The 27,970-nt window shown below is 42.1% G+C and overlaps 2 protein-coding genes across 3 annotated transcripts in view; one reads left to right on the top strand and one right to left on the bottom strand.

Annotated features, from left to right (window-relative positions):
• LOC140535606 (uncharacterized) overlaps positions 1-18,897 on the bottom strand; it is a 27,245-nt gene extending 8,348 nt beyond the window's left edge. The window contains exons 1-14 of the mRNA XM_072657003.1: positions 16,867-18,897; positions 16,629-16,673; positions 14,570-16,535; positions 13,091-13,351; positions 12,804-12,977; positions 12,570-12,737; positions 12,303-12,473; positions 12,030-12,203; positions 10,256-10,302; positions 9,437-10,102; positions 6,609-6,730; positions 3,565-3,748; positions 3,432-3,470; positions 406-2,239 (exon numbers count right to left, since the gene is read on the bottom strand). Coding sequence (XP_072513104.1) covers positions 406-2,239; positions 3,432-3,470; positions 3,565-3,748; positions 6,609-6,730; positions 9,437-10,102; positions 10,256-10,302; positions 12,030-12,203; positions 12,303-12,473; positions 12,570-12,737; positions 12,804-12,977; positions 13,091-13,351; positions 14,570-16,535; positions 16,629-16,673; positions 16,867-17,035 — 6,020 coding nt within the window. The 5' untranslated portion in view covers positions 17,036-18,897. The remainder of the gene's footprint in view (positions 1-405; positions 2,240-3,431; positions 3,471-3,564; positions 3,749-6,608; positions 6,731-9,436; positions 10,103-10,255; positions 10,303-12,029; positions 12,204-12,302; positions 12,474-12,569; positions 12,738-12,803; positions 12,978-13,090; positions 13,352-14,569; positions 16,536-16,628; positions 16,674-16,866) is intronic.
• On the top strand, positions 18,535-27,970 carry LOC140535698 (microfibril-associated glycoprotein 4-like). 2 transcript variants are annotated; one of them, XM_072657151.1, is made up of 6 exons: positions 18,535-19,014; positions 23,730-23,797; positions 24,664-24,870; positions 25,159-25,255; positions 26,671-26,838; positions 27,464-27,970. In XM_072657151.1, the coding sequence occupies exons 2-6, from the start codon at positions 23,792-23,794 to the stop codon at positions 27,727-27,729; spliced, it is 744 nt and encodes a 247-aa protein (XP_072513252.1). In that variant the 5' UTR covers positions 18,535-19,014; positions 23,730-23,791; the 3' UTR covers positions 27,730-27,970. The 2 variants fall into 2 exon arrangements, with proteins under 2 accessions (XP_072513252.1, XP_072513251.1); XM_072657150.1 differs by lacking the exon at positions 18,535-19,014 and adding an exon at positions 22,276-22,839.

The following is a 27,970-nucleotide window of genomic DNA, read 5'->3' as shown; positions in this document are numbered from 1 at the left end:
CAATGTTTCTATATTGTGCCAAAGAGGAATCAGTCTAGGCCTCCTGGTCCTAAACATGTAAGCTATAAAAAAATAATAATTTACTCCATTTTTATTGTATTTTATTCAGAGGTGAAACCGAGGTGTCAAGTAATGCAGTACAGATACTTCATTACTTTACTTCAGTAGAAATGTTGCTTATCTACACTTTACTGGAGTAATTATTTACTTCTACTTCAACATTTTAATAGATCATTCTCCTCATTATGACTTTTAGAGAAATGGGTTTACTGGAGTAAAAAGTTTAAAGCTTCAAGTTCTATAGAAGTCTTTTAAACCCTTGTATCTCCACTCCTACTTTTCACACCTATATTCAGAAAGCAGGTAAGGTAATCAGAGGTATTGAAAGGAGGTAATAGTTCTTACCTCGCTTTTCGGCAGTATCTCACAACTGATGCGAGCCTTTGTTGACCCGTCGATGATGCGCACAGTTTCAAAACATCAAGCTCATCCAACACTGTCCCAGACACCTGGATGAGAAGGGCCAGTACGGAGCACTGTGCAGCGGAGAGTCGTCCTTCAGCACTGCTGCCAGACAACATGTACGTTTGCATTTCCTCCTCAAAAGAGTAATCCTTCAGTTCAGCCAGGCAGCGGAGTAGATTTATGGACTGATCATGGGTCAGTTGTTTCTTTTTACTCTTAAGCAGATATCTGATATAGCGAGTGGTCTTCTGGATGCTGGCCTTGTCCTGTTTGCTGTCCCCTATGAGCTGACTCAGCAGCATCTGGCCAGAGTTCAGTGACAGGCCGAGAAGAATGGGGAGGAAGGTGTGCTGCTTCAGATGTTTGTTAGTGCTGAAAGCACTGATCATAGTATTTACCGCCTCCCGGAAATGTGCATATAGTGTTTCTTCATGCTGGCCTCCTACCCAAGTTTCTCTACCTTCATTTTCAGAACTATCAGTGTCTGATGTTGCTTCACTTTTCTGATACCACAAAAAGTCTGGAGTGTCTAACCTCCACACGTTGTAAGTCTGAGAACGTAGAACAGAAATTGCAGCAAGATAAGCCTGAATGCTTGAATGCAAAAATCTGTAACTCCTAAAAGACAAAGAAGAACTTGGGTTGACCTCTATGAAAATGTGACCAAGCAGTTCTGACAGCCTTGTAGCTTCTCCAAGGTCAAGGCCATGCTCCTGAAAATCTCTCTCCGTCAACTGCTGGCTGTCGACTGTGGGATATTTGAAGGCCATCTCCCCGAGGGCGTTGAAAAGCTCGACGTCGGCTTCAGACAGCCTGCTTGTTTTTGATGCCTGACCTCTTATCAGGTACCATGTCAGTATTTCGCTCAGTGTTTTAGGGAAGTCGCTGCCTACGCAATCGTCATATGCTCTCTCCAGAGCCGTGGCTGTGATCCAGCAGAAGATGGGATAGTCGCACATGGTGTAGATGGTCCATGTGCTTTTGACATGCGAGATGATTCGCTGGGCTTGATCCTGAGCTCGGATTTTCTTCCGGAAGTACTCTTCCTTCTGTGCATCGCTGAATCCTCGAAGAGCCGTCACGCGGTCAACATGCCCCGAGAGCTGGTTGGCTCTTTCTGGCCAGGACGTTATCCAAACGAGTGCTGAGCCAGACAGCTCGCGACTGATGAGGTTAGATATCAGCGTATTCACTGATGTGACCGTTGTCTCCTTCCTAGTCTTGGACTTTGCCTTACTCTTTGCTCTCTGAAGCTCAAGGTCAAGTTTGCTTTCTTCCAGGCCGTCCAAGATGAATGCAACCTTGCAGTGTTTATAGATCTTCGGATCCAGGACTTTTAGCTCAGGATGGAAGTGACTCAGGAGAGTATGAAGACTGTGCTGGTCATCTTTAACAGAGTTCAGCTCCATGAACGGAAGCACGAACATGAACTCCACATCCTGGTGGTGTTTTCCCGTGGCCCAGTCCAGAACAAACTTCTGCACACACACGGTTTTTCCAATGCCAGCGATTCCCTTTGTGAGCACTAGCGAAGGTTCTTCTTGACCCGGCAGTGGAGTGAAGACGTCGTTGCAGCTGATAGCTTTGTCGCCGTCAGCTTTCCAAACCTCTTCTTCTGCTTCACTCTCTGCCTCTGAGATGTAGAGCGGAGGATCAATCCACTCAAAGAGATCCATGTTGCTTTTTCTTGCAATTCCTTCCAAGATGATTCCGAATTTCCGTTGAACGTTTTCCTTGAATTCGGCCTGCACCTCTCGAACCTGCTTCTGGTTTGCTGTGGAGAGAACTGTTTTGAATCAAATAAGAAAATACAAGCTCTTTCTTTCTTACTTTCTTTTCTTTCTCTGTCGTCAAGTTCTTGATTTTGCGTTCATTTTCTATCGGGGGGCAAAAAAAGACGTACTGCTTAGAGTAGTGCTTTTTCCTTTGACTTCCTACTTCAGATAAAAGTTTCGGATCGGATTAATGGTTATTCCTCGTTTTTGTAAAGAATTCTCCTCCAAAGAAAAATATGAAGAACGATTGCCATTGGACCTCATTCATTACATCGTCCAGAGCGACTTACATTATTACTCATATTACAGAGGAGGGCCCATGCAGTGTTCTTGGAGTCTTGCCCAAGGACTCTTATTGGTGTAGTGCAGCCAAACTGGGAATCGAACCCTGGTCTCCAACATGGTGTAATAGCACACTGACAGCTAGTGGGTTTATCTGTTGCGCCACACCAACCACTACAATCCATCAACTGTTCTTACTCCATGTGTTATATTTACATTTTTACTGTTTGTTTATGCTGTGCTTCATATAATCAAATATCCCTGCTAAAAAAAAATGTGAACATAGTTCACAGTTCAAGACCAGCTGGTAGCTGCTTTCAGATGGTTTAAGCTGGTATACAGCAGACCACATACACACACACTTAAACTACACACACATGTCAGGGAATAGAGGCCCCCCCATACACACACATGTGCAATTAAGAGTCATTTGCAATTACCTGTAAGTAATATTGTTATTGTTTTTTTACTTCTATTATTTATTTTGTGTATATAGTGGTAATTTATCTACGTTTTGTCTTATCTTATTTGATGGTCAATGTAGTTGAAAACCAGCTTAGCACTACACCAGCATAGGGTGTGTGTTCTGGTCTATCAGCACGACCAAGTCAGACCAAGCTGCCAAAAATGTGAGCTAGATGGTCTATTTCACCTGGTTTACCAAACTAGACAACTACAGTATTTCTATCTTAATGACCAGCCTGGTCTGACGTACTGCTCATGCTGATAGATCCTCTAATGAAAACATACCCTACGCTGGTGAACAAGCCTGGTCATACTGGTTGACTGGATCAGCTAAACTATAGAACTCAACCAAAAACAGACCCTATACTGGTCTAGAGCCAAACCGGTCAACCAGCTGGTCCAGTTTGTGCTGGCCAGGCTGTCTTTAGAAAGATATTCACTCACCAGCGCTTAAACCCGGGCAAGATGGAGTCTTTTTCTCACCTATGATCAAAGGGACACCGTCTTTATCTCCAAATCAAACTCGAGGATCATTTTTACAGAATTTAAAAATAATGAATGAAAGTGGATCACATACCATGGTAATGAGCTTGTATGTTATAGCTGACTGACCCCTCAATGCGGCTGCCCACCAACTGAGGTGCAATAACAGACGCTCCGTTGGAGGCCACAATGGTGGGCAGTTGGGAGTCAGCTGGACGCTTTGGTGGATCTGCCATGTTAAACTCTGCAGCGACGGTCTGGTTGAGGAACGTTGAGGCTTAATTCTGCCAACCAAGATGAACAAACATGGGATTAGGAGTTTAAGTCTGAGAGGCCGTGGACTTTATTAGTAAAGGATGCCCCATCCAGGTCCACAATGAGTTCCCCCCAAATGAATGGCTGGGGCTACCATTTGAGAACCCTGGGTGGCTGTCCAAGGAGCATCCAATGTCCAGGAGCATCAAAAAGATTAGTAGAAGGTTAGGAGCCACCAGTGTGGAATAGACTACAGCATTTTCAGGCTCTTATGAAGAATTCATAATAATAACAATAATCTCATCATCATTATATTTATTTGAATAGTCCCTTCTTATGTATAAATGCTGCAGACAGTAATTAACAGTGCATCCACATATAATGTGATTAAATATAAAAGTAAAATTTTACAATATAAACTTAATTTAGAGTCATCCATCAATTAAGACCGAAAGTAAGATAAAAATCTAACTGAACAACAATAAATATACAAAAAAGTATAGTTATATAAATAACTAGTAATATGAAAAGTGATAATATTACCAATTAAAGTGAATATGGACTGTAAAATTGAGATAAAATGTAATATTTAATTAAAATAAACAAAGCAAAAAGCTAAAATAATTTGATAAATGACAAAAGTAACATAAATAGTTAATTAGACAATTAATAATCAAAGCCAATACCAATGTTGCTTGTCTAATCTCAGTTGGTAACTGTTTACACTGTTGTTATATTTAATCTCTATTGTTGTATTTTATTCCTTTAATATTATTTGTAATATTGCATCTAGTATAAAGCTAGATAGAGCTCTGGGCTACTGATGACAGGGTTGTGGGTTTGATACCCAGGGCTTGGCAAACTGTGTCTAAATGTAAGAAGTCTGAACACTGAGATTGGGGACAGGGTGTTTAGATTGGGGCAGTGATGGCTCAGCGGTTAGAGCGCCGGGATATCGATAACAGGGTTGTGGGTTCGATTCCCGGGCTCGGCAAGCTGCCACTGTTGGGCCCTTGAGCAAGGCCCTTTACCCTCTCTGCTCCCCAGGCGCTGGAGTTGGCTGCCCACCGCTCTGGGTGTGTGTGTGTGTACTCACTGCCCCTAACACGTGTGTGTGTGTGAGTGTGTGTGTGTTCACTACCAGATGGGTTAAATGCGGAGGACACATTTCGCTGTACAGTCCACACTGTACAGTGACGAATACGTGCACCTTTATCCTTTATCTTTTATCCTTTTATCTTTTCATATTTCTGTTTTTAAAATTGGCTTTTAATTTTTGTGTGATCCAGCCTCTCAGTAATAAGAGTGTAACCATGGAGGGTGTGTCAGCAGGGGGCGCTCTGCTATGTAAGGAGCCAGAGCAAAAGCCAAAGTGATTTTACGCAGAACACCTTACTGTTGTCCAAGAAAACCATGTATCTCCGTTTTTAGTTTCTCCATGGTTTAAACTAGAGCTGGGCGATATGACGATATTTTATCGTAGTGTGATAAATTTAGTTATCGTGATTCACAGTTAGCTTTTCTAATCATATGGAGGAGACTGTTAGTGTTAATAAACACTGATCAGCTGCAGGGTTCATTACTAACAGTGTAATTAGACTGAAGGCTTCATTAGATGAAGAGCAGCAGATGTTGAGTATAAATCGCTGTATTCAGTACAGGAGAGGATCTGAACTGTAGATTATAAGAATCTGATACTGATGTTTTTAGTCTGTGATAAATATTGCAAAATAAAGTCTTTAAATATCATGATCTAGTAGATTTACCATATCGCCCAGCCCTAGTTTGAACCCTGTAGCTCTTCTATCTGTGAGCAGGCAGCATGTACCACCAGCCACCAGCAGGGGGCCTGGCCAGCAAAGTAGGAAAGCTGGTGGGGTTGGAGCAAAGAACTCCAAGCCCTAGAATTCCCAGCGGTAATCAACGCTGACCCAGCCAAACACAGTTCCCCGTTGCACCTTTGTAGAGGGGCGAACGGTAACAGTGGGTTTATGTTGAAAAGTGAAAAGAAAAGTGAAAAGAAAAGTTAAAGCTGTGAACAGAAAAGAGAAAAGTGAAAAGAGAAAAGTGAAAAGAGAACTTTAAGCTGTGCACAGAAAAGAGAAAAGTGAAAAGTGAGAAGTGAAAAGAGAAAAGTGAAAAGTGAGAAGAGCAAAGTGAAAAGAGAAAAGTGAAAAGAGAAGAGTTTGTTGTTAACAGCGAAAAGTGAAGAGTTTTTGAGTTGTCTTTAGTTTGAGTAAATGTCTCTCCTGGTTTTCCTTTGTTTGTTTTCCCGCCTTTTTGTGTTGCTTAAGATCAGTGTTTATACTGCCTCCCCTCACAGCTGTGGTGGCATAGTGGAAATACACTGGGTTCCCATTACCAGGGTTGGTAGTTCAAGCCCAACAGTCACTAAGCTCACACCACAAGATTATCATTTCATCATAATAAAATGAATTCTGACTGCACTTGAGTCCAAACCCCACACCGTAACACTATACACTGTGTAATTGACTCTCTGGCTGAATGGACCAATAGAAATGCTCTAAATTGCCTGGCTAAACTCTTATTTTACTTATTTCAGAGCATTTATTTGCTGTCTCCTGTCTATAAACCCTAAAGAGAAGAAACTACGGGTCTGAACCTGTTTGACACATTTCAGGTTCTTCAGCGAATATAACCAACCAGATTACAGGAGGGATCAGAGCCCACTTCCACTGAGGTTCACAGACTTCTGGTCTACTCGAAGATGAATGCTTGGCTTTGGATTCCAGACATGATGCATAACTGCTGCCTGTTGCATTCAGAGTTGGGTTTACACTGAAAAAGGAACATGGAAAAGTTCTGAACAGCCAAAGCAACACTGTAACTCTTTTCATCAGCTGATCCTCCAACAAAACCTACCTTTCCCTTGTTGTAACCCGGTGAGCATTTCCTCTCTGGCTCTTCCTCAAAGCTCTGGTAGAACATCCTCTTCTTCTTGAGCCTAATGGCAGTCTGAAGTCCGGACGGCAAACTGCTGCCACCTGTGTGTGGAGTGTTTATATGAAGTGTATCCAAAGACATGTCACTCATGACCCACTAATGAAATGAAAGGAAATCATATTAGACCCATATTGCATAATATATGACTCCCACATGCATTTATGATTGGTAGGTAAACAAACATATGGGCTAGAATTTATATTTACTTATATGTGATCTACGTTTGATTGTATCCATCTATCTATTCTTTACATTCGTTTCAGATTTCCATTTCTAATGAATGGACCAATAGAAATGCTCCACTTACACTTACACACAAACAAAGTTGAAGGTCTTTGTGTAACGACAATTTTCGATCACATATTTAATATTAAATGTATTTCATATGCATAGTTATTTGTCTATATGTGTGAAATATGGCTGAAATATGGCTGTATATGGCTGTATATGGCTGAAACGTCAATTGGCAATGTCAAAATGTTGGCATATGTATAATTACATATTTTAATATAATATGTAATAACAATGTATCATAGTAGTCATTTGTAGAAAACACATTATACAGCTCTGGAAAAGCAATTCCATTTTTAATATTTAAATTTTTATTAAATTAAGCATCTCTACGTGTCCGGCAGGTGTTTTATTCCAGGCATTTCATCAATCAGAGCTGAATTAGCTGAATTTACAGACTATAAACGGCATAAAGTCCCAACAGATTAGTGAGAGAGCCGGCCGAGACATGAGAGCTGTGAGTGGGCGTCAAGGTTATTTCACTATAGTGATTTCTGAATGCTCTCAAATATTATGTTCAGATATTAGCACTGTCTTTAAACCTGAATAATAACTTCTTTACATTATAATTATTATCATCATTTCTCTGCATTATTTGAGCAGCTGTCATTTCTGAAAATTAATAAATAAATGCTCTAAATAGTAATAGTTTTATTTGGAATTTGGAAGAAGTGTTGTCCGTTATTTATGAAATACAGCGCAAATAGTAATATCCTGTCAGCCGACAGGCTCACATGGGGACTTTTGTTGTGTTTCCGTTCTGGTTTTGATTCATGGATTCGGTTCTTGTTCATATTCGTTCATGTATGTTTGATTCAGTGTCTTGAATTGGTTCAGTGTTTGATTCAGGCTCATCGCGTCATGTTTAGTTAATGTGTTGCACCTGAGACTGGGGATACTTAAGGGGCTTCGACGCTCAGTTCCAGGCCGAGAATTGGATACATGGTTTGGAACCTTGAGGTAGCCTGAGAGGTTCCCGTCTCTGAACACGGTGTGTTTAAGCCAGCTTCGGCTGGCAACCTTGTGTACGAGCAGGCCATCTGGTGGTTCAAGTACTCAGCAAGGTTTGCTCGCTATCTGCTGAAAGATACCCATGACTCTCGCTCCAGCGAGGCGACCCTCTGCCCGCAGCAGTTCCAGGTTGGGTCGACCTAGCTGCTCTTGCCAGGTAGCTGGTTCCCCAGCTAACCCCCCGGTCTCAGGTCTGTCTGTTTTCACCCTCTTGTTTGCCATGTTCTGGTTGTGTTGATCACTGTATTCATGTTTATGCCCTTTAGGTGCTGCCCTTTTTCATCTCACTTGCCCCCTTTTGTTTGTCTTGTTTTGTTTATTAAATTACTTGCAGTGGACCCATCTCTGCAAGTGTTCATCCCTCTGTGTCTGGCCTGACCCGCAATGACATTTCCCTAAAACACACTGCCTATAAATAGTAAAAGCAGAGAAACTGATCATGTCTGATCATTTTTTGTGGAGCTGTATATTTTAATTCACTGTAATATATATTGACATTTATAGAGAAAGTAATGAAATGCAATGAGTGAAAACACAGATACTTGAAAAAGTGGTGTCCACCACTGTCCAATTCACAAAACCATTAAAACCCTTACTCTGATGTTCACCAATGTTTTACATGTTCCATGAATACTGAAAGAACTCTTTCTAAGCACTCATGAGATATATGGCCATGAATAAGCAGCTTGCAATGATGATTAGTACAGCTGTTTTTGCTTGTCCTACAACATTTACTGTGGTATTCTCATTTCATCTTCAGGTTTTTTACAGAAAGTGAGATGTTTATGGTTGGCTTCCAGAATTTGCTGCTATTTAGTGGAGTCCATTCTTCCCTCTACCCTCCCTGTGCCACTGGCTGCAACACGAACCCAGAGCATAATCCGCCCACCCCCATGCTTAACAGTTGGAGAGGTGTTCTTTTCATAAAATTCTGCACCCTTTTCTTCTCTGTACACCACTGCTATTCTATTACCACTGCTCCCAAAAAACGTTCTATATGAACTTCATGTGTCCTTCATGGCTTGTTTAGATGTTCCTTTGAAAACGTCTGAGGCTGAATTTTGAGATGAGGATGCAGGAATGGTTTATTCCCAGTGCCTCTTCCATGAAGCTCATATATATTTGTGCAGGTGTAGATCAGAGGTCTAGAGTGAGCTAGAACTTTCTGGAGTGTTGGGACGATGTGTGAGGAGTCCGAATATTTATATATTGGATGGTCTGGAGGGTGAGAAGCAGAAAGTGCTTTGTCTTCTTAGACTCAACTGGAAAGATTGTCCTGTACATTTCTGCAGAAACACTGAAACCACCAGTCACCAGAATTAGGTTTGGGCTTTTGGGGCTTTCAGTTTTTTCCTCATGCTAAAAACACGTAACATATTTGCCGCTAATGACCATTTTTATCAAACGAAGGATGCTCTGACTCTTCCACAGTACCATGGAGTGTCAGTCACAAAAATGTGTTTTCCACAGAAAGTTCAATCCACCTCTCAGGTCTCTCTGCTGGTCAATAGAGTTCCTGAAATGAGCATATAGTTGAGCTTTAGTTTGGTGGACAGACTCAGGTGACCACGTTGCAATGGCTATAGATGGTATATTTTCCATCGCATATGGAAGGTGCAGCTTAAACGTAGCAAACATGGGCTTAGTGAACTCTGTGTGGAAAGTGTGGAGACGGCTCACGCCCTGACAGGAGATGCTGTAGAACGACACGGTTCCTGCAGGCCAGTCTAGAAGTACTCCAGTCCTCTGTGAATTATGTCTGGTAACTACTCTGCTGACTGCAGCAATGCTTTTAGTGCGGCCCAGGTTACTGTGCATGGCAATAAAGGGGTACATGTACTGGAGAATGTTTAGTTCCAAACATTGGCCATTAAAAAGTTTATTTTCGCTTACTCCCACACTGACCAGTCCAGTCCACTCCAGCTCCCAGTAAAAACGACCTCCTGTTAGCTCTTCTCTGCAGTGAACAGTGGTCCATTTGACTGGCTCCTCTTTCTCCTCATCACTGTCAAAGCTGAAAAACTCTGGCTCTTGAAGTCTGATGACCCCTTTCTGGTCTGAAGAAGCTTCGACATCTCTCGGAACATAACCTATGGTGAGCTCATGGTAGTCTGTGGGAAAAGACACAGAGAAGATACATCAAATGCAGTTCAACCCATATGCAGCACTAGAGTTGGGGTTTTTTTTAAAGGCGAGATTAAGCCTAGACTAGACCTTTGGCTGTGCAGGACCACAGGCTGACTCAAACCGACTCAAACACTCACATTTCCAAAGACCAGCTGCTAATCGTGAAGGTCCTCCATGGATCAACCTACAAAACAAAGCAAAAACCAGTCAGTCGGTCATCATGCTGACCTTCACCTTATGTGAACCATCCTGAAACACTGAACTGTGGTAATTCAGCTACACTCAATGGTTTTCTACCATGAACTGCCCACTTACGGTCTTGCCAATCATCTCAATATTAGACTTTGACTTGGCCACTCCAGAACCACAATTTTGTTTGTTTTATTTCAGGCATTACCAGATGGGCTTGGTTGTGTATCTCAGATCATTGTCCTTCTGCATAGCCCAGCTGTCCTTGAGCTTCAGGTCATGAACTGACAAGTGCACATTCTCCATTAGAATTCTTGGTTTCATCCTTTATGACTTGTTCAGATCCTACAGAAGCAAAGCAGCCCCAGACCATCACACTTCAACAACCCATGTCTAACTGCTTGTTGAGACAATGTTTGAGGAGTCAGAATATTTATATATTGGATGGTCTGGAGGGTGAGAAGGAGAAAGTGCTTTGTCTTTTAAGACTCAACTGGCAAGATGAAACACATGACTTTCTCCTTTCTCTAAAACAATGCTTCAACATGTCTGCTGTTGATCAGTTGATCATCTACTATCCACAGATGCCTGTACGATCACCCAGCAGGAAAAGGGAGTCCACATCTGAAGCAATACTTTTAAACAATTTCATTTACAAGGGCTCAATTATCACCCAGGTGAAATGAAGGAAACCTTGATGTACCATGATCTGGAAGGGCTCCCAGAAGTATCTGGGAATACTATGAAGGAACCAGCACTTGTGCATGTACATGACTGTGTGAGATGCAGGTGTGACCGTATGGTGAAATGAAGACCGATCATTGGCATATACACACGTGGACAAAATTGTTGGTACCCCTCAGTTAATGAAAGAAAAGTGGTCACAGAAATAACTGAAATGAATCTGACAAAAGTAATAATAAATACAAATGCTGTGAATTAAATTAACCAATGAAAATCCGACATTGATTCTGAACCATTGCTTCAACAGAATAATTTTAAAAAGAAAACTCATTAAACAGGCCTGGACAGAAACGATGGTACCCCTGAAAATAATGTGACCAAATGGACATGTTAAATCAAGGTGTGTTCACTAATTAGCATCACAGGTGTCTACAATCTTGCAATCAGTCAGTGGAGCAGTTTGCTCATGAGGAGTGGGCCAAAATACCTGCTGAGAGGTGCAGAAGTCTCATTGACAGTTACAGGAATCTTTTGATTGCAGTGATTGCCTCAAAAGGTTGTGCAACAAAATATGAAGTTAAGGGAACCATAATTTCTGTCCAGGCCTGTTTCATGAGTTTATTTTTTTTATAATTCTGTTGAAGCATGGTCGAAAAGCAATGTCTGACTTTCATTGGTTAATTTTCATAGCATTTTTTATTTATTATTGATTTTGTCAGATTCAAGTTATTTCTGTGACCATTGTGGGTTTTCCTTTCATTAACCGAGGGGTACCAACAATTTTGTCCAATAAACACTCGAACATCTAAACCTAGAACATCTGACCATATCAGTTCAGTTCAGTTCAGCACTGATTATAAAATTCACATACGAAGCCCACCGACCACCACCACCACCACCCATGCCAGACCAGCAGCATGCCCTCCTACCACTGCTACCTCTAGCCGTGTAATTGGAGTATGCCTTTGGGTCCAGAAGTAAAACTGGAAGGGGGCAACTACTATTTCACAGCACTGTATAGCTATAAAACCAGCATACTTTACTGTCTTCAGTCTGCAGTGTGGATCCTCCAGTCTAGCACGGAGCAGCTTCTCTCCTGATCTCCCCGGGTGATTATAGCTCAGATCCAGCTCTCTCAAGTGGGCTGGGTTGGATTTCAGAGCTGAAGCCAGAGAAGAACAGCCGTCCTTTGTAATCATGCAGCCAGATAATCTGCTCAGGGACAAAAAATTGCAATAAACGTATTATTAGATAATAATAATGATGACAAAACGACTTTTTGGAGATGTTATTGTAGAACTTCAGCCTAACCCCAAGTTCTGGAGGATGCAGTTAGGATTTTTCAGGCCAGCAGAGAGAAGTTTAACCCCTGGATCCTGCAGGTCGTTGTCCCCCAGGTTCAGCTCTCTCACCACAGAATAAGTGCTGAACGCCACAGTCAGATAAAAGCACACATTCTTAGAGAGCTTACAGTCTCTCAGCCTGTCCAACAAAGAGAACAGTAAAGAAAATGGGAAAAATGTTACTGAGAAGTTGCAGTAAAATCTTCAATGCTGCTCATATCCGAGGTTTACTTACCCCAGTCTCTGTAGTTGACAGTATGGGCTCATCAGTCCACCGCACAGAGTTTTTGCCCCGATATTTCCAATGTTACTGCTGTCCAGAATCAGCTCTCTCAAAAACGAGTGTCTGAGAACTGAGGCCAAAAGGACGCAGGAGTCGCGACCAATGCTCAGACCTGAAAGCCTTCAGAAAATACCAAGACGTTGAGTAATTATTCTGAAAATGATAACATTACTAATAAAATTCTACCTTAAAATCTGCAGATCGCAGTAAGGACTCAGGAGACCCTGAAGGACACGTTTTACTGCATCAGCGCTCAGGGTATTGTAGCTGAGATCCAGCTCTCTCAGCCGACACTGTGATGACCAACAGGCCGAGATTAGACAGTCAGCACAGTCGTCTGTAAGACTGCATGAAGAGACCCTAAAATGTAGAACAGAGGACATTATCAAAGACTCACGATTACCTGCTGTCTACCCGTTTCTACGAGACTGATAGCTAGCATGCTTCCCAATTAGCGTGACAGACTTGCTCACTTCAGAGTGTGTGGCTGAATGTGAGGTCCCATCAGGATAGCCCGCAAAAAAGCTGCTCCTGTTTTTTCCAGGTTGATGTGACTGAGGTTCAGAGAGTCCAGTCTGCAACACGGACTATTTAGTCCATCAAGGAGTGATGTCAGAGCCCCCTTGTCCAGGGCATTCTTGCTGATGTCCAGTTCTCTTAAGTGTGCATTAGCATTCTGCAGCGCAAACCCGACAGTCTCAAAGCATTTCCCCATCAGGTTACAATCAGAAATCCTGCAGACAATAATTCAAGTTAATATCATTTTCTATAGTGCATTTCACCCCCCCCCCCATAACTAGAATATTAAAAAGTGGTACTCAGCTCATGGGGAAAAATCGATGAGATAAACTAGTGAACTTATGTGCATTCTGTGTCTCGTCTGCACTGAGTGTCTCGTCTGCACTATAAGTCTCGTATGCACTCGGTGTCTCGTCTGCACTATGAGTCTCGTCTGCACTCTGTCTAGTCTGCACTCGGTGTCTCGTCTGCACTATGAGTCTCGTCTGCACTCTGTGTCTCGTCTGCACTATGAGTCTCGTCTGCACTATGAGTCTCGTCTGCACTATGAGTCTCGTCTGCACTCGGTGTCTCATCTGCACTCGGTGTCTAGTCTACACTCTGTGTCTCGTCTGCACTATGAGTCTCGTCTGCACTCGGTGTCTCGTCTGCACTCGGTGTCTAGTCTACACTCGGTGTCTAGTCTACACTCGGTGTCTAGTCTACACTCGGTGTCTCGTCTGCACTCTGTCTAGTCTGCACTCGGTGTCTCGTCTGCACTCTGTGTCTCGTCTGCACTCTGTGTCTAGTCTACACTCTGTGTCTAGTCTACACTCTGTGTCTAGTCTACACTCGGTGTCTCGTCTGCACTCGGTGTCTAGTCTACACTCTGTGTCTCGTCTGCACTATGAGTCTCGTCTGCACTCTGTGTCTCGTCTGCACTCGGTGTCTCATCTGCACTCGGTGTCTAGTCTACACTCGGTGTCTCGTCTGCACTCTGTGTCTAGTCTGCACTCTGTGTCTAGTCTGCACTCTGTGTCTAGTCTACACTCTGTGTCTAGTCTGCACTCAGTGTCTAGTCTGCACTCGGTGTCTAGTCTCCACTCTGTGTCTAGTCTGCACTCTGTGTCTAGTCTGCACTGTGTTGTACTGTCTGTCTGCACTTGTCCTGTGCTGCACTGTGTTGTGTTTCTCTATGTCTCAAAAACTGCATAAAGGAGATGACAGTTTGTCCTCTTTGCTTTTGTTTGGAATTGGGGTAAGACCAATGTTCTCAGATGTCTTTTCCCACTTATCTTGTGCATCAGGGTTTGAAAGGCAGCATTCCTACCAGTTCTGAAGAATCACACTAACAGAGCAATGGCACCACGGTTGGTTTTAATCAACCCAGACCCATCAAGTCTGACCATACCGTACAGGATCTTGCTAGTTACATCACACATACTCGTACTCACACAGCCTTTCTGCAGTTCCTCACAGCTGGGACCAGCCTTCTACGACCCTCTTCAGATGTGTTGTATTTTTTCAGATCCAACTCTTCCAGGACCTCCCCCGACATCAGAATGATGTAGGCCAGGGTGGAGCACTGTGCCGCCGTCAGTTTCTGCTCAGCTTGTCTGTCAGAGGTCAAGAACCTTCGGATCTCTTCTACCATTGAGTGATCATTGAGCTCCAGAAGACACTGAAGGAGGTTAATGCATCGTTCTGAGGATGGAGTGTCTCGGTCACTCTCCCCTCTGAGCTTGCCTTTGAGGTACTGGACAGTCTGCTGAACGCTCACCTTCCCACTTTCTACACCTACTGAGAAAGACTTTAGCAGCTTCTGGTTGGACTCCATTGAGAGGCCAAGGAGGAAGCGAAGGAAAAGGTCTAAATGCCCACTGATACTCCTCAAAGCTTTGTCAATGGCACATTTCTGCAGGTCATGCAGTGAGATTCGTTGGGGAACTTCCTTTGGAAAGTGGAAATCATCATCACTGTCATCACTAAAGTTACGGTCGGAGCTATAGTCGTATTGATCGTAGCTTTCAGCATGGAAGGCTGTGCGACGTTTTGTTTTGGTGGACTGCATTGCGTTCTCTCCTCTGTCAGCAAACTGGTGGACGACAAAGATAGCAGCGAGATACTCCTGAAAGCTCAAGTGCACAAAGCTGTACTTCTTCTCAGAAAACATCGGATCCTCCTCTTGGACAACCTCAGTGAACACTCCTGACCTCAGCGAGGCTTCGGTCACATTAACCTCATACTCTTTCAGATCGTCTTCTGAGAACACAATGTTGTGCTTCTGCAGATTGTCGAAAGCCAGTTTACCCAGTTTAAGAACGAGCTGAACATCCTCTTCTGACACCTTCAAAGGGTCGTTCTCCCTCATCCCACAGTATTTCTTCTTTTTCTCACTTGTCTGGATGAGTAAGAACCGTGTGTAGAGCTCAGTAAGAGATGAAGGGATGTTTTCATGGCCTCCCTTCAGCATCTGTTCCAGGACTGTCGCCGTGATCCAACAGAAGACGGGAATATGGCACATGATCTCAAGACTCCTCGACTCTTTCACGTGTGAGATGATCCTACTAGCCAAGTTTGGATTGCTGACCCTCTTCCTGAAGTACTCCTCCTTCTGCAGGTCTGTGAATCCTCGTACTTCCGTCATACGATGGATGAGATGGGGAGGAACCTTGTCGATTGCGGCCGGCCGAGACGTTATCCAGACCAAAGCCGAGGGAAGCAGATTCCCATCGATGAGGTTAGTCATCAGCTCATCCAGCGATGCTGGTTTGGAGACGTCTGAGACTCTGTCTGTCCACCCAAAGTTCAGAGGAAGCTGGCTCTCATCTAGACCATCAAAGATGAATAAGATCTTACAGTCGTGGTAAGAGTTTGTGTCCACAAATGTTCTGAGTTCAGAGTAAAAGTCCAGCAGAAGCTCATGAAGGCTGTGTTTCTTGTCTCTGACCGAGTTCAGCTCACGGAAAGGCAGCACCAGCAGAAGATCAATGTCTTGATTGGCTTTTCCCTCAGCCCAGTCCAGAATGAACTTCTGCACTGAGACTGTTTTTCCAATGCCAGCGATTCCTTTAGTCACCACCGTTCTGGGAGGTCTCCTCTTACCGTCTTCACTCTGAACACTGTTCTTCTGTTCTGATGTTTCTCTCTCATGATTCCGGATGTTCAAGGGTTTGAAGATGTCGTTGCAGCTGATGGGTCTGTCCCGTTCTGGAGGTGCATTAAATGCCTGGTCAATCTGCCAAACCTCATGTTCCATATTCAGCCCTCCAGTCTCCCCCTCTGTGATGTAGAGCTCTGTGTAGATCTTATTTAATACAGTTGGGTTTCCTCTTTTAGCAATCCCCTCAAAGATGGTCTCAAATTTGCGTCTCAAGCTGCATTTCAATCTTTCGGTGACGCTCGCTGAAATTCTGGATGCTGGAAACACATCAGCATTCAGCGTTAGGCGAGAGATGATGGGAGATCATGGCAGTGATGTTTTGGAATAGAAGTGTATAATACAGCACTCACCAGTGATGGACCCTCCAGCTGAAGTCTGTTGATGTCGGGTGTTTGCTGGTAGAAGAACAAACACAAATGGATCATTTGATGCAGTATGCATTCAAGTATCCTCAGAAGTCATAATGAATGTCTGGCTAATCAATATTTGTATTATTATTTTTGAATTCATGATGCATGATTATCTACGAAACTCAACGAAAAATACATGAAAAGGGCAATGGGAGCAGTTGATGAACATTTGTTTTACCAAATCCAGATGTGTGTGCTCCAAGATTGATGTTCAGAGAACCCCCAATCTGACAGCCAATCACCTGGGGCACGACAGCAACCCCAGAGTTCTGAGCTGTAATGGAGGACTGGTGGGAGATGACTTCAGGTGGGACAGTAGACGCTGGAGATTCAGCCTGATTCTCCATGACAGACCCAAAAGACACTCCGAGCCAAAAGGGTGGACTTAAAGGGGTATTGCAGGATCAGCTTTACTGATAATAATAAAAATAATAATCTAATTATTACAATAGAACATTTGTCAATGATATATTAAAATGTTAAAGCTTCAACACACTGCCTCACAAATCCAAAAGACCCTGTCCTGATAGAATTACCAGCCGATTGCAATTGAACTCACTGAACTGATTGAAACCAGCGACCCTCGGATCATAGGGGCAGCGCTTTGGCCCACTGGACCACTCGGAGCCTGATCTAGTCATTTTCAGATGATATACGTGTAGCCACGAGAAAATGCAATTCAGTGTTTGTTGGAAATCACCCCAAACTGAATATCAGCGAAGCCTCTTAACCTTTATGAGATTAAGAGCTCCAGACTTTAAACAGATGTTCAAGGTTTAGTTGGTGTTTCTTAGGCTAAAGTCATTTTTACAATAAGATAAGATAATCCTTTATTAGTCCCACAGTGGGACTAAAATTCTCCCTGGTTGCTATTAGACTGAGAAAAACACATCATATTAGAATATATATGTTTAATATGTATAACATATTATATTAAATATGCTTGACTAACTTACAATTGGTCATTAATTAAAAATTACGCGACTTTACAGGAGAATTTAAGTCAATGTAGAAAGATTTGATTCTATTTGATTTATTCTATTAGATTTACATTATGTAAAAAGTGTGTGTATGTGTATATATATACACACATTACATTACATATACTGCATTTAGCACTTTTTCACTATTTACCACTATTTAAGAAAAACCTCAGCTAGTTTAAAGCTCCTCTAATCTTAGACTCTACTAAACTCAAGTCAATATGGAGACCATAGTACTCTTCTCTTCGCCTGAGTCCTCTCAGAAGAGGAGGGTCTTCAGTCTGGGTTTGAAGACAGCGACTCTGCTGTTCGGACACACAGGGGAAGTTCATATTATTATATATGTATTATATACGAAGTTCGTATATAATGACACTTACACGTAAACAAATGTATATGTACATACAGCTCTATAGGCTTTTTACCTAAATCTGCATCGTCTCTACGTGTCCAGCAGCCAACAGCAATGTCCCAACAGCAATGTGAGAGACTAGTGGAGAGCCGGCCAGGACATGAAAGCTGTGATTGGCTGTTGAGGTTATTATTTCACCATAGTGATTTCTGAATGTTAGTACTGTGTTTAAATCTGAATAATAATAATAGTGATAGTAATAATAATAATAATATCTTATTATAATTATTATAATCATTTCTCTGCATTGTTTGAGCAGTTGTTTTTGAGCAGTTGTCATTTCTGCAAATAAATTAATTAATAAATAATAATAAATATCTATATTTGGAATTTTTGTCCATGATTTATGAAATATAACACAAATATGAATTATTATTAATAATAACACACTGCCTGTAACTAGTTAAAGCTGATCGTGTAGGCTGGGCTCTTATTTTTCAGAGACTGTCTCTGTCCTGAGGTGTAAGCTCAGTCCTGTAGGAGGGTCCTGTTTGGGACACTGTCCTCTCCGGACACTGCTGACCTGCTCTCAGGGTGCCACAGAGGGACAGTGGGCAGATCAGGGTGGGCTTCAGCCTTCCTGAAGACGTGTTTATAAAGTTCTGCACTGGTTTCGTTTCTCACTCCTCTTCCTCTTCCTCTTCCTCTTCCTCACTGCCACCGAGTCTGTGGCTCAGCTCCTCCAGGCGTTCAGGCCGGTCTCCCTGCGGTTCTGACGGTACTCACCCAGCCCTGCCCGCGGTCCAAATCCTGGGGTCCCTCTCCACCCTGCTGGAGCTCTGCTCACCGACCGGCCATCCTGCTCCACGGCCTCCTTTCCCAGAAGACACGTCATCAGTGACGTCCGGAGCCAGGGGCGTGCGCATGTCTGGCGGCCTGCGTGCAAAAGTTTGGGTATCCCTGCTTAAACTCCGTGCGTAAGAGGAGTGCTGTAAGTATTAATAAGACCCCTCCTCTCCGAATACACACTCCCACACACTCCAATACACACTTCAATACACACTCCTATACACACTATCATACACGCTCCAATACAAACTTCAATACACACTTCAATACACACTCCTATACACACCCCTATACACACTTCAATACACGCTCCAATACACACTTCAATACACACTTCAATAAACACTCCCATACACACTCCCATACACACTTCAATACACACTCCCATACACGCTCCAATACACACTCCCATACACACTCCCATACACGCTCCAATACATACTTCAATACACACTCCCATACACACTTCAATACACACTTCAATAAACACTCCCATACACACTTCAATACATACTTCAATACACACTCCCATACACACTCCCATACACGCTTCCATGCTGGATTGTCCATGCACTGCATGCACCAGAAAAGAAAATGACTTTAGTAAACTTTCAAAGGTACCAAAGAGGTTAAAGAGGTTTTATATGTTTTAGTGTGAGAAATATATTTCCAGATGTATCAAATATGATAATATATAATTTTTATATTTATTGATCAAGGTCTAATTAGAATTCATTTGGATCTGAGAATGATCTGAGAATTATCAGACACTTCAGGCTTTAAACGGTTTAATGGTTCTAGATAAATCATTATAGTTATGCTGTAAATTCTATAAAACTGTAAAAGTGTGTCTACAGCCTGCAGAAAACTCTCACATCTTAATGAGCTGTTCCAGTTTGGAATGTAATTGTACTGGTTGTAATGTGATATCAGAGAGGGCAGGACTCTGGTACTGTACTGAAGTAGAGCTCTGCAGTACCTGTACTTTACTTCAGGACTTTTCATTCTACTCTCTATAATATTAGTGCTTAGGTCTGTGTGTGAAGCTCTTCAGTCTGAAACATGCCACACAACGATAGAAACTGATCGATCGATTGATTGATTGATGTAATAAAAGTTAGCCATTTCTACAACACAACTGATATTTGATATTTAGCAAAATCAAAAACACAGTGTTTCTCTATGTTTCCCCACAAGGAGGTGCTGTCTTGCTCTGACTTAATAATAATAATAATAATAATAATAATAATAATAATAATAATTATTATTATTATAATAATTATAATAATAACAATAATAATTATTATTATTATATAAACTGTTTATAATGCCATTTCTAACTTCTGTACACTCTTTAGTTCAAATCATGCAAAAATGTAAATACGCCCATCCTCCCTTTAAAACATAATTACTGTTTATTAACTGCATTGGAAACAAATATGAAATATATACTGAAATATATATTTCAGTTTCGGAGACCTCTGAAACAACAGTGTGAAAATTAAATAAGCAGTTATCTTAAACAATAATGAAATAATATGTATATAAATAAAAACATATCATGAATTCAATATATAATAATTCATAACATTAATAAGAAAATGTTTGTTTTTTATTTTTAAGTTTGAGGACATTTTAAAGGCAATTTAGAGTGAAAGGAGTTTTGTGTTTGTATCAAATATGATACCAAAAAAGTCATATATTAATTAATTAATTAAATAACACTTTGCATATATGACTTTTTAAAAAATTATTATTATATTTGATACAAACTGAAACATAAAACAAAAACAATTCATTAATAAAAAATGAGCAAAAAGATTTTAAAGGTTTTTTAAGAAGAATTGGATTTGGCAGTTATCAGACGGCCAAGACTTTAAATAATTATACATAAAAATGAACAATTATTTTGTATTGATTGACAGAATATGAATCCTAGCTGTGTAATGAGCTGATCTGCTCCTCCATTGTCCTCCAGCTCCTCCTCTTTCATTGGCTGGAACTCAGTGTAGCCTGAAGGGGGCGCTAGAGCACAGATCGGCTCTGCTGAAATGATTGTAGCTTGATAATCGTTTATTACAGTTTAGAGACGGGTCTTAGAATTGCATTGTTTGAGTGATTGACAGGCATGTAGCTACATATGAAATGATGAAGAATTATTTTAATGGATGTTTCGGACCATGGGCAGCAGACACCAAACCAATCAGTGCCCCTGATTCAGGGTGGGTCACCGGCCATGCTGGTTGAGTAGTCTGGTAAAGCTGGTCATGCTGGTGGACCTGCATAGTCAGGCTGCCCATACTGGCTGATTATCTGGATCAGGTTGATCACACCGGTAGACCAGATGAACCATCTGGACCATCACTCAACTCAACCAGTTTGAGGCTTCAATTCCATTCCAGTTCCTCCAGCAGCATAAATATCAGAGCAGTTCCAGACAGACCTGGTTTTAACCTGGAGATCTTTGGATTCCTTAAAACTGGCATTGCCCAACGATCTAGTCTCCATACTGTTATCTTCAGGGGTTCCCTTATCTACAGTCTTTCACTTCTCCTTCTAAACATGTGCTGGTGCAATCACAGAGAAGAGATTTAGCAACAGGGGTGTGAAAGCAATTTTCTCCAGACATCAGGGCCTAATGGTCAGCAGACCAGGGTCATTTTTGGTGTGATGTGGCAACACAGCATGAACTGAATGATCATTAAACCTCTGCTTCATTTCCCAACAACAGGAGGGTCTGAGGGTTTAAAAGCATTGAGGCATAAACACCTACTTTAGTAAAGACCTACTTTCCACTGGGTCCTAAAGGGGAGCCCAGAAGGCCAAAGGAACCAGTCTTTAGTCTTCGCCAAGAGTTCTGCGGTCCAAGGTGGCACCAGAGAGTGTAAGTGTGGGCCAGTGTTGGATTGTGGACCAACAAAGAGTTCCCTGTCCCATAATGCAACTGCCTGGATCATTCATCTTTCAATCATCTTACAGAAGCAGGGGAATCTAGTGTTGGGAATCTTGCTCAAAGAATCTTATTTGTAGAACATGGTTTTCTTCCTCGAACCCCAGTCTTCAGAGTGCAAGGCCATGGTGCTCATGGGGCTCCTCAGAACGTCCCTCTGGCTGAAATCTCTCCAGCAGTGGTGATCTGGTCAGTCTGTGGCCAGACCTCCTGTTCTTTTGTTGGTAGGAATCCATCACCTGCTCCACTAGAAGAGCTGAGTTGGTCAGCTGCACCTCACCTGTCAGGTATGGAGGACCACGCCCGTCCCCATCTCGTTCACCCTGCAGTGGCCTCACTAGTAAGCTTGATGAGCAGACTTTTGTGATGGAGTCAGGTAGGTGCTGAACCGGGCTCGTCTCTGGAGCTTCTGGACTCATTTTACCATGAAGGAACACCTGCAAACGAGGAGGAGAAGGTTTATTTAGCCGTTCAGACGAAAAGTCGAAGCAGTCATGTGACAAAATGAACCAACCAGTGGACTGCACCAGAGTTCACTAGCCATGAACCTTGGTCACTAGACCACCAGTTTCAGAAGGACCAGAGATCAGAGCTCTGATCTCTCCCGGGAAACGTACCGAACTGCAAACCCCCAAACATACCATTCCAGTTCCTCCAGCAGCACAAATATCAGAGCAGTTCCAGACAGACCTGGTTTTAAGCTGGAGATGTTTGGATTCCTTAAAACTGGCATTGCCCAAAGATCTAGTCTCCATACTGTTATCTTCAGGGGTTCCTGCATCTACAGTCTTTCACTTCTCCTTCTAAACATGTGCTGGTGCAATCACAGAGAAGAGATTTAGCAACAGGGGTGTGAAAGCAATTTTACAGTTTCTGTAGATTATGTAGACCTCTCCCATATCAGGTCATGCCCCAGAATTTCCTCATCAACAGGAGGCGTCTGAGGGTTTAAAAGCATGGAAACTGGAGTTGAGCTCCACTCTGCTGGTCTCATCTGAGGCTTGTCTGGTTCTAAAGGTAAGGAAGATAAGTCTTTATATCTGAAACAGATTTCTCCTTCCCACTGCTCTGTGGTCATCTAAGAAGGCTTTTTTCTGTCCTGCAACGAAGGACTGGGTGTCCGAACAGCAGAGTCCAACGCTCGCTGTCCTCAAACCCAGACTGAAGACCCTCCTCTTCTGAGAGGACTTGGGTGAAGAGATTGACTTGTGTTTAGTAGAGTCTAAGATTAGAGGATCTGAATTTTAGTCTATTGAAACTAGCTGAGGTTCTTCTTCAGTAAACAGTGAAGCTCTTCTGTAAGAACTCTGGAGAAGAGCGTCTGCTGAATGCCGTAAATGTAAATGTAAGATGAACATCTCGGAACATCTCGGAACATCTAGGAACGTCTAGGAATGTCTCAGAACGTCTAGGAATGTCTCTGAACTTCTAGGAATGTCTAGGAATGTCTCGGAACATCTCTGAACATCTCGGAACGTCTAGGAATGTCTCTGAACTTCTAGGAACGTCTAGGAATGTCTCTGAACATCTCGAAACATCTAGGAATGTCTCGGAACGCCTAGGAGCATCTAGGAATGTCTAGGAACGTCTAGAAATGTCTAGGAACATCTAGGAACGTCTAGGAACATCTCGAAACATCTAGGAACGTCTAGAAACATCTAGGCAAAATAAAAAACATACTGACAAGTCCAGAATTTTTATGCTAAATGTATTTTTACATTTGTGTTTCATTGCTGATTAACTTGGCTGTTGTGTGGGCTCTAACATTTGAAGAACATCTAGAAAAACATCTAAGAACATCTTAGAACATCTAGGCAAAATGAAACACACAGATAGCTCCACAGTCTTGATGCTGAATGAATTTTTCACATTTTCATTTAATTGCTGATTAATTTGACTGTTTTTAGGCTCCACCTTCTGATCTCCTCAGAATCCAGCTGTGATTTTTGGACATCTGGACAAGACAGAAATGACAGTGAGTGTTACCACGCTTTCTTTCTTTCTCTTCTTTTCTCTTTTTCTGGACGAATCTGTTTGAAATAGTAATGAAAGCAGTTTCAGTTTTCTGTGTTTGTCGACCATGTTTTTCTATAAGTTTTATTTTCTGTTTAAAGAAACACCACAACAATGACATTATTTAATTCATTGATTAATACATTTTCGAATTTAATAGAACCTTAAAACGGATTCTTAAGAAACCTGCTATCGATTCAGTGTGTTATACAAACTACAAAAGTATTGGGACACTGCTCATTCACTGTTTCTTCTGAAATCAAGGGTATTAAATAGCTGATCCTGCTTCTGTTGGAGTAACTGCCTCTACTGTCCAGAGAAGAAGACTTTCTACTAGATTCTGGAGCAGAGCGTTGCTGTGAGGATTTGATTGCAATTTTGCAATGTTGTAGGATGATGGAGCTCCACCACCATCATTCCAGAGAACACAGCTCTTCCACTGCTCCACAGCTCCTCAATGCTGGGGGGCTTTATACCCCTCTAGTCCACGCCTGGCATTATTAGGCAGCATGGAGCCAATAGGGTCATGATATTGATCTGCTCCAGAGAGTCCTATTCTATTGGCAGTACTTCTTCTCTACAGGCACTAGACAAGCTGTGTGTGTGCATTTGCACATCTGTGTCAGCAATGGGTGCAGCTTAAAGTAGCTGAATGCTGAATTAGAAGGGGTGTCCACAAACTTTTGGATAAGGCCCTAAGGCATGAGATGCATGAGAGCCATGCATACTGTACACTACACCTGAATTCACACCTTATCCCCTTATTTTCCATTGTTTTATTGTGTGTGTGTGTGTGTGTGTGTGTGTGTACCCTTCCTTTCCCTTTAGGACAGAGTGTTTCTGGCTCTAGTGCTCCCCCTGCTGGCTGGGAGCACCCCAGTTTCTCAGAAACGCCCAACAGACTGCTCAGACGTCTACGCTAATGACCAAGTAGTGAGCGGGGTGTACACCATCTACCCTACAACTGACACACCTGTACAGGTGTACTGCGACATGGGCTGTGAGGGCGGCCAATCAGGGGATGGGAAGTGGACGGTATGTTAGACTGTATCTCTCTAGACTATATTAGATTTACTACAGTATCCAGTCATTATTAGATAAATAGTATGCAGTCGTATTAATGATGTGACAAAAGGTGTAATTTGCATAATTTATGCATAATGCATAAATAAATAAATAAATAATAAGTAACTCTGTAGTCAATTCTAAAGAAATTCACCTGTAATATCCTTTCAATTCAGTTCAGCCTGATGGAGTTATGCTATGCTCCAGTATGACTGGCTGCCTCTGACTGAGGAAATCAATGTTCTCTGTGAACATCAGGTGATCCAGAGGAGGATGGACGGGAGCGTCAGCTTCTACAGGCCGTGGGAGCAGTACAAGAAAGGCTTTGGGGATAAGTATGGAGAATACTGGCTGGGTGAGGACTTACTGTGATGCCATTCAGTAGCCAGGCTCATATCTGGTCCCTTTCCTTTAGTTCATAATATAATTAGCATATTACATTATGACATTTGTGGAAAAAACATGGGTCCTGTTAGACATCCATCATAGCTTAAATTACACCAAATTAACGTACAAAAAAGATATTTAATAAAACAAATCTAATGGATACTGTTAGAAATCCATGTAAGCTATTGCTACACCAAATGTCATGTGAGGCTTGTCTGGTTCTAAAGGTAAGGAAGAACAGTCTTTATATCTGAGACAGATTTCTCCTTCCCACTGCTCTGTGGTCATCTAAGAAGGCTTTTTTCTGTCCTGCACCGAAGTGGTGGAACGAACTTCCCCTGGGTGTCCGAACAGCAGAGTCCAACACTCGCTGTCCTCAAACCCAGACTGAAGACCCTCCTCTTCTGAGAGGACTCGAAGGCGAAGAGAAGAGTACTATGGTCTCCATATTGACTTGTGTTTAGTAGAGTCTAAGATTAGAGGATCTCTGAATTTTAGTCTATTGAAACTAGCTGAGGTTCTTCCTCAGTAAACAGTGAAGCTCTTTTGTAAGTTGCTCTGGAGAAGAGCGTCTGCTAAATGCTGTAAATGTAACTGTAAGATGAACATCTCGGAACATCTCGGAACATCTCTGAACATATAGGAATGTCTAGGAATGTCTAGGAACGTCTAGGAACGTCTAGGAATGTCTAGGAATGTCTGGGAACATCTCTGAACATCTCGGGAAAATCTCGGAACATCTAGGAGCGTCTAGGAATGTCTCGGAATGCCTAGGAGTGTCTAGGAATGTCTTGAAACTTCTAGGAATGTCTAGGGACGTCTAGGAACGTCTAGGAACATCTAGGCAAAATAAAAACATACTGACAAGTCCAGAATGTTAATGCTAAATGTATTTTTACTTTGTGTTTCGTCGCTGATTAACTTGACTGTTGTTTGTTCTCTAACATTTGAAGAACATCTATAAACATCTAAGAAGAACATCTTGGAACATCTAGGAACATCTCAGAACATCTAGGCAAAATGAAAACACACAGACAGCTCCACACTCTTGATGCTGAATGAATTTTTCACAGTTTAGACCAATTAGAATTAGACCAATTATCCTTAGTATCAGTCTAATTGTAGTTGTTGATCAAATTTAAATAATTCTAAAAATCAAAATAAAGGAAATACATACTTGAATATTGTTAATAAGGTCCTGGTTGACTTTGGCAGATGGTAGCAGCTCATAAAGAAGTTTGTAAAGAATGTATTTTGTGGGAAACAGAAGGGGTTAGTCATAATATCACAGATCAGGTACGACCACCCCCTCATGTGTACAGCACTTCTGGACCTGGACCTTCATTAATAACCCTCATAAAGTCCTTCTCCTGTGCTCTCCAGGACTGGAGAACCTCTACCAACTCACCCGCAACAGAAAGTACGAGCTGAGGGTGGACCTGCAGGACTTTGAGGGAGGAAAGGCTAATGCTCAGTACTCGTCTTTCTCCGTAAACTCTGAATCTGAGGGCTACAGACTTCATGTTGACGGCTTCACCAATGGAGGAGCAGGTAAGAGCAGATTACTAGGAACCTGCAGACCAACCAGCACAGTAGCACTAGAGCCGAATTCTTCCACAATATGTTGCAAATAGAGCTGGGCGATATGTGGGGGGGGGTGACAAGGGTTTCAGTATCAACAGCATAAAGGTAAATTGAATTAAATAGGTCCAAGAACAGAGCCCTGAGGGACGCCATGAGTAACAGGAAAATACAAAACGGTAATAAAGGATCAATAATAAGCATTGATACAGCAGTACCAGTGATTACAGTTACGGAAAGACTAACTTCAGACAGAAGCTAACCCCAAACCAAGGTGTACCCAGGTGTATCCATTTGCCAGAATCTGCAATAAGAATGAGAACGATCTAATGAGACAGTCCCGGTTCTGTTGGAAGATAAATGTGCATGCATACATAACACAAAGGTCGTAAGTTTGAGTGTGACAGAATTGGTGAAGATCATTTGTTTAATACATTATAACCGATTCTTTCTAGAACCAAAAATGGTTCTACTCTGGCATCATTCCCAGAGCCCTTTGGAGCACCTTTATGTTTGAGTGATTGGTGAATAAAGGTGATTCTGTGCGACACTGGAATCATGTCTGCACTTCTCTAACACCAGAACTTGTCTGTAGGCGACGCTCTGAAGACACACAGTGGGCAGAAGTTCACCACCTTCGACAAAGACCAGGACTCTAAAAGTGACGGTAACTGTGCTAAATACAACCTCGGAGGGTTTTGGTACAATTACTGCCACCATGCCAACCCCAACGGTATATTCCTGCGAGGGCAGGACAAAACCTTTTACGGTGTTGGAAACGTGTGGTCCACCTGGAAAGGCCATGAGTACGGTCTCAAATTCATCAGCATGAAGATTAGACCAGTATCTGAGAAAAAGTGATCAGCTGAATCTGGAGGAGACACAGGCGTCTAGCATCCTTACACATGTTGCTTTTTATATTCTGCTTGTTTTACATGTTTTCAGAGATAAACAGCGTGCTAATAGTCTCTTTGATCTCGTTAATACCTCTAATGCATTTAAAACGTAACATTTTGTTAAATGGATTCTTTATTTAGCTTTCATTTCACAGAAATGTGTATTTCTAAATAAAAAAAACAATAAAAATATATACAAGCATGAC

Source organism: Salminus brasiliensis, chromosome 15 (genome assembly GCF_030463535.1).
Source record: "Salminus brasiliensis chromosome 15, fSalBra1.hap2, whole genome shotgun sequence".
Taxonomy (NCBI): domain Eukaryota; kingdom Metazoa; phylum Chordata; class Actinopteri; order Characiformes; family Bryconidae; genus Salminus; species Salminus brasiliensis.
This window is presented reverse-complemented; position numbering and strand designations above follow the sequence as displayed.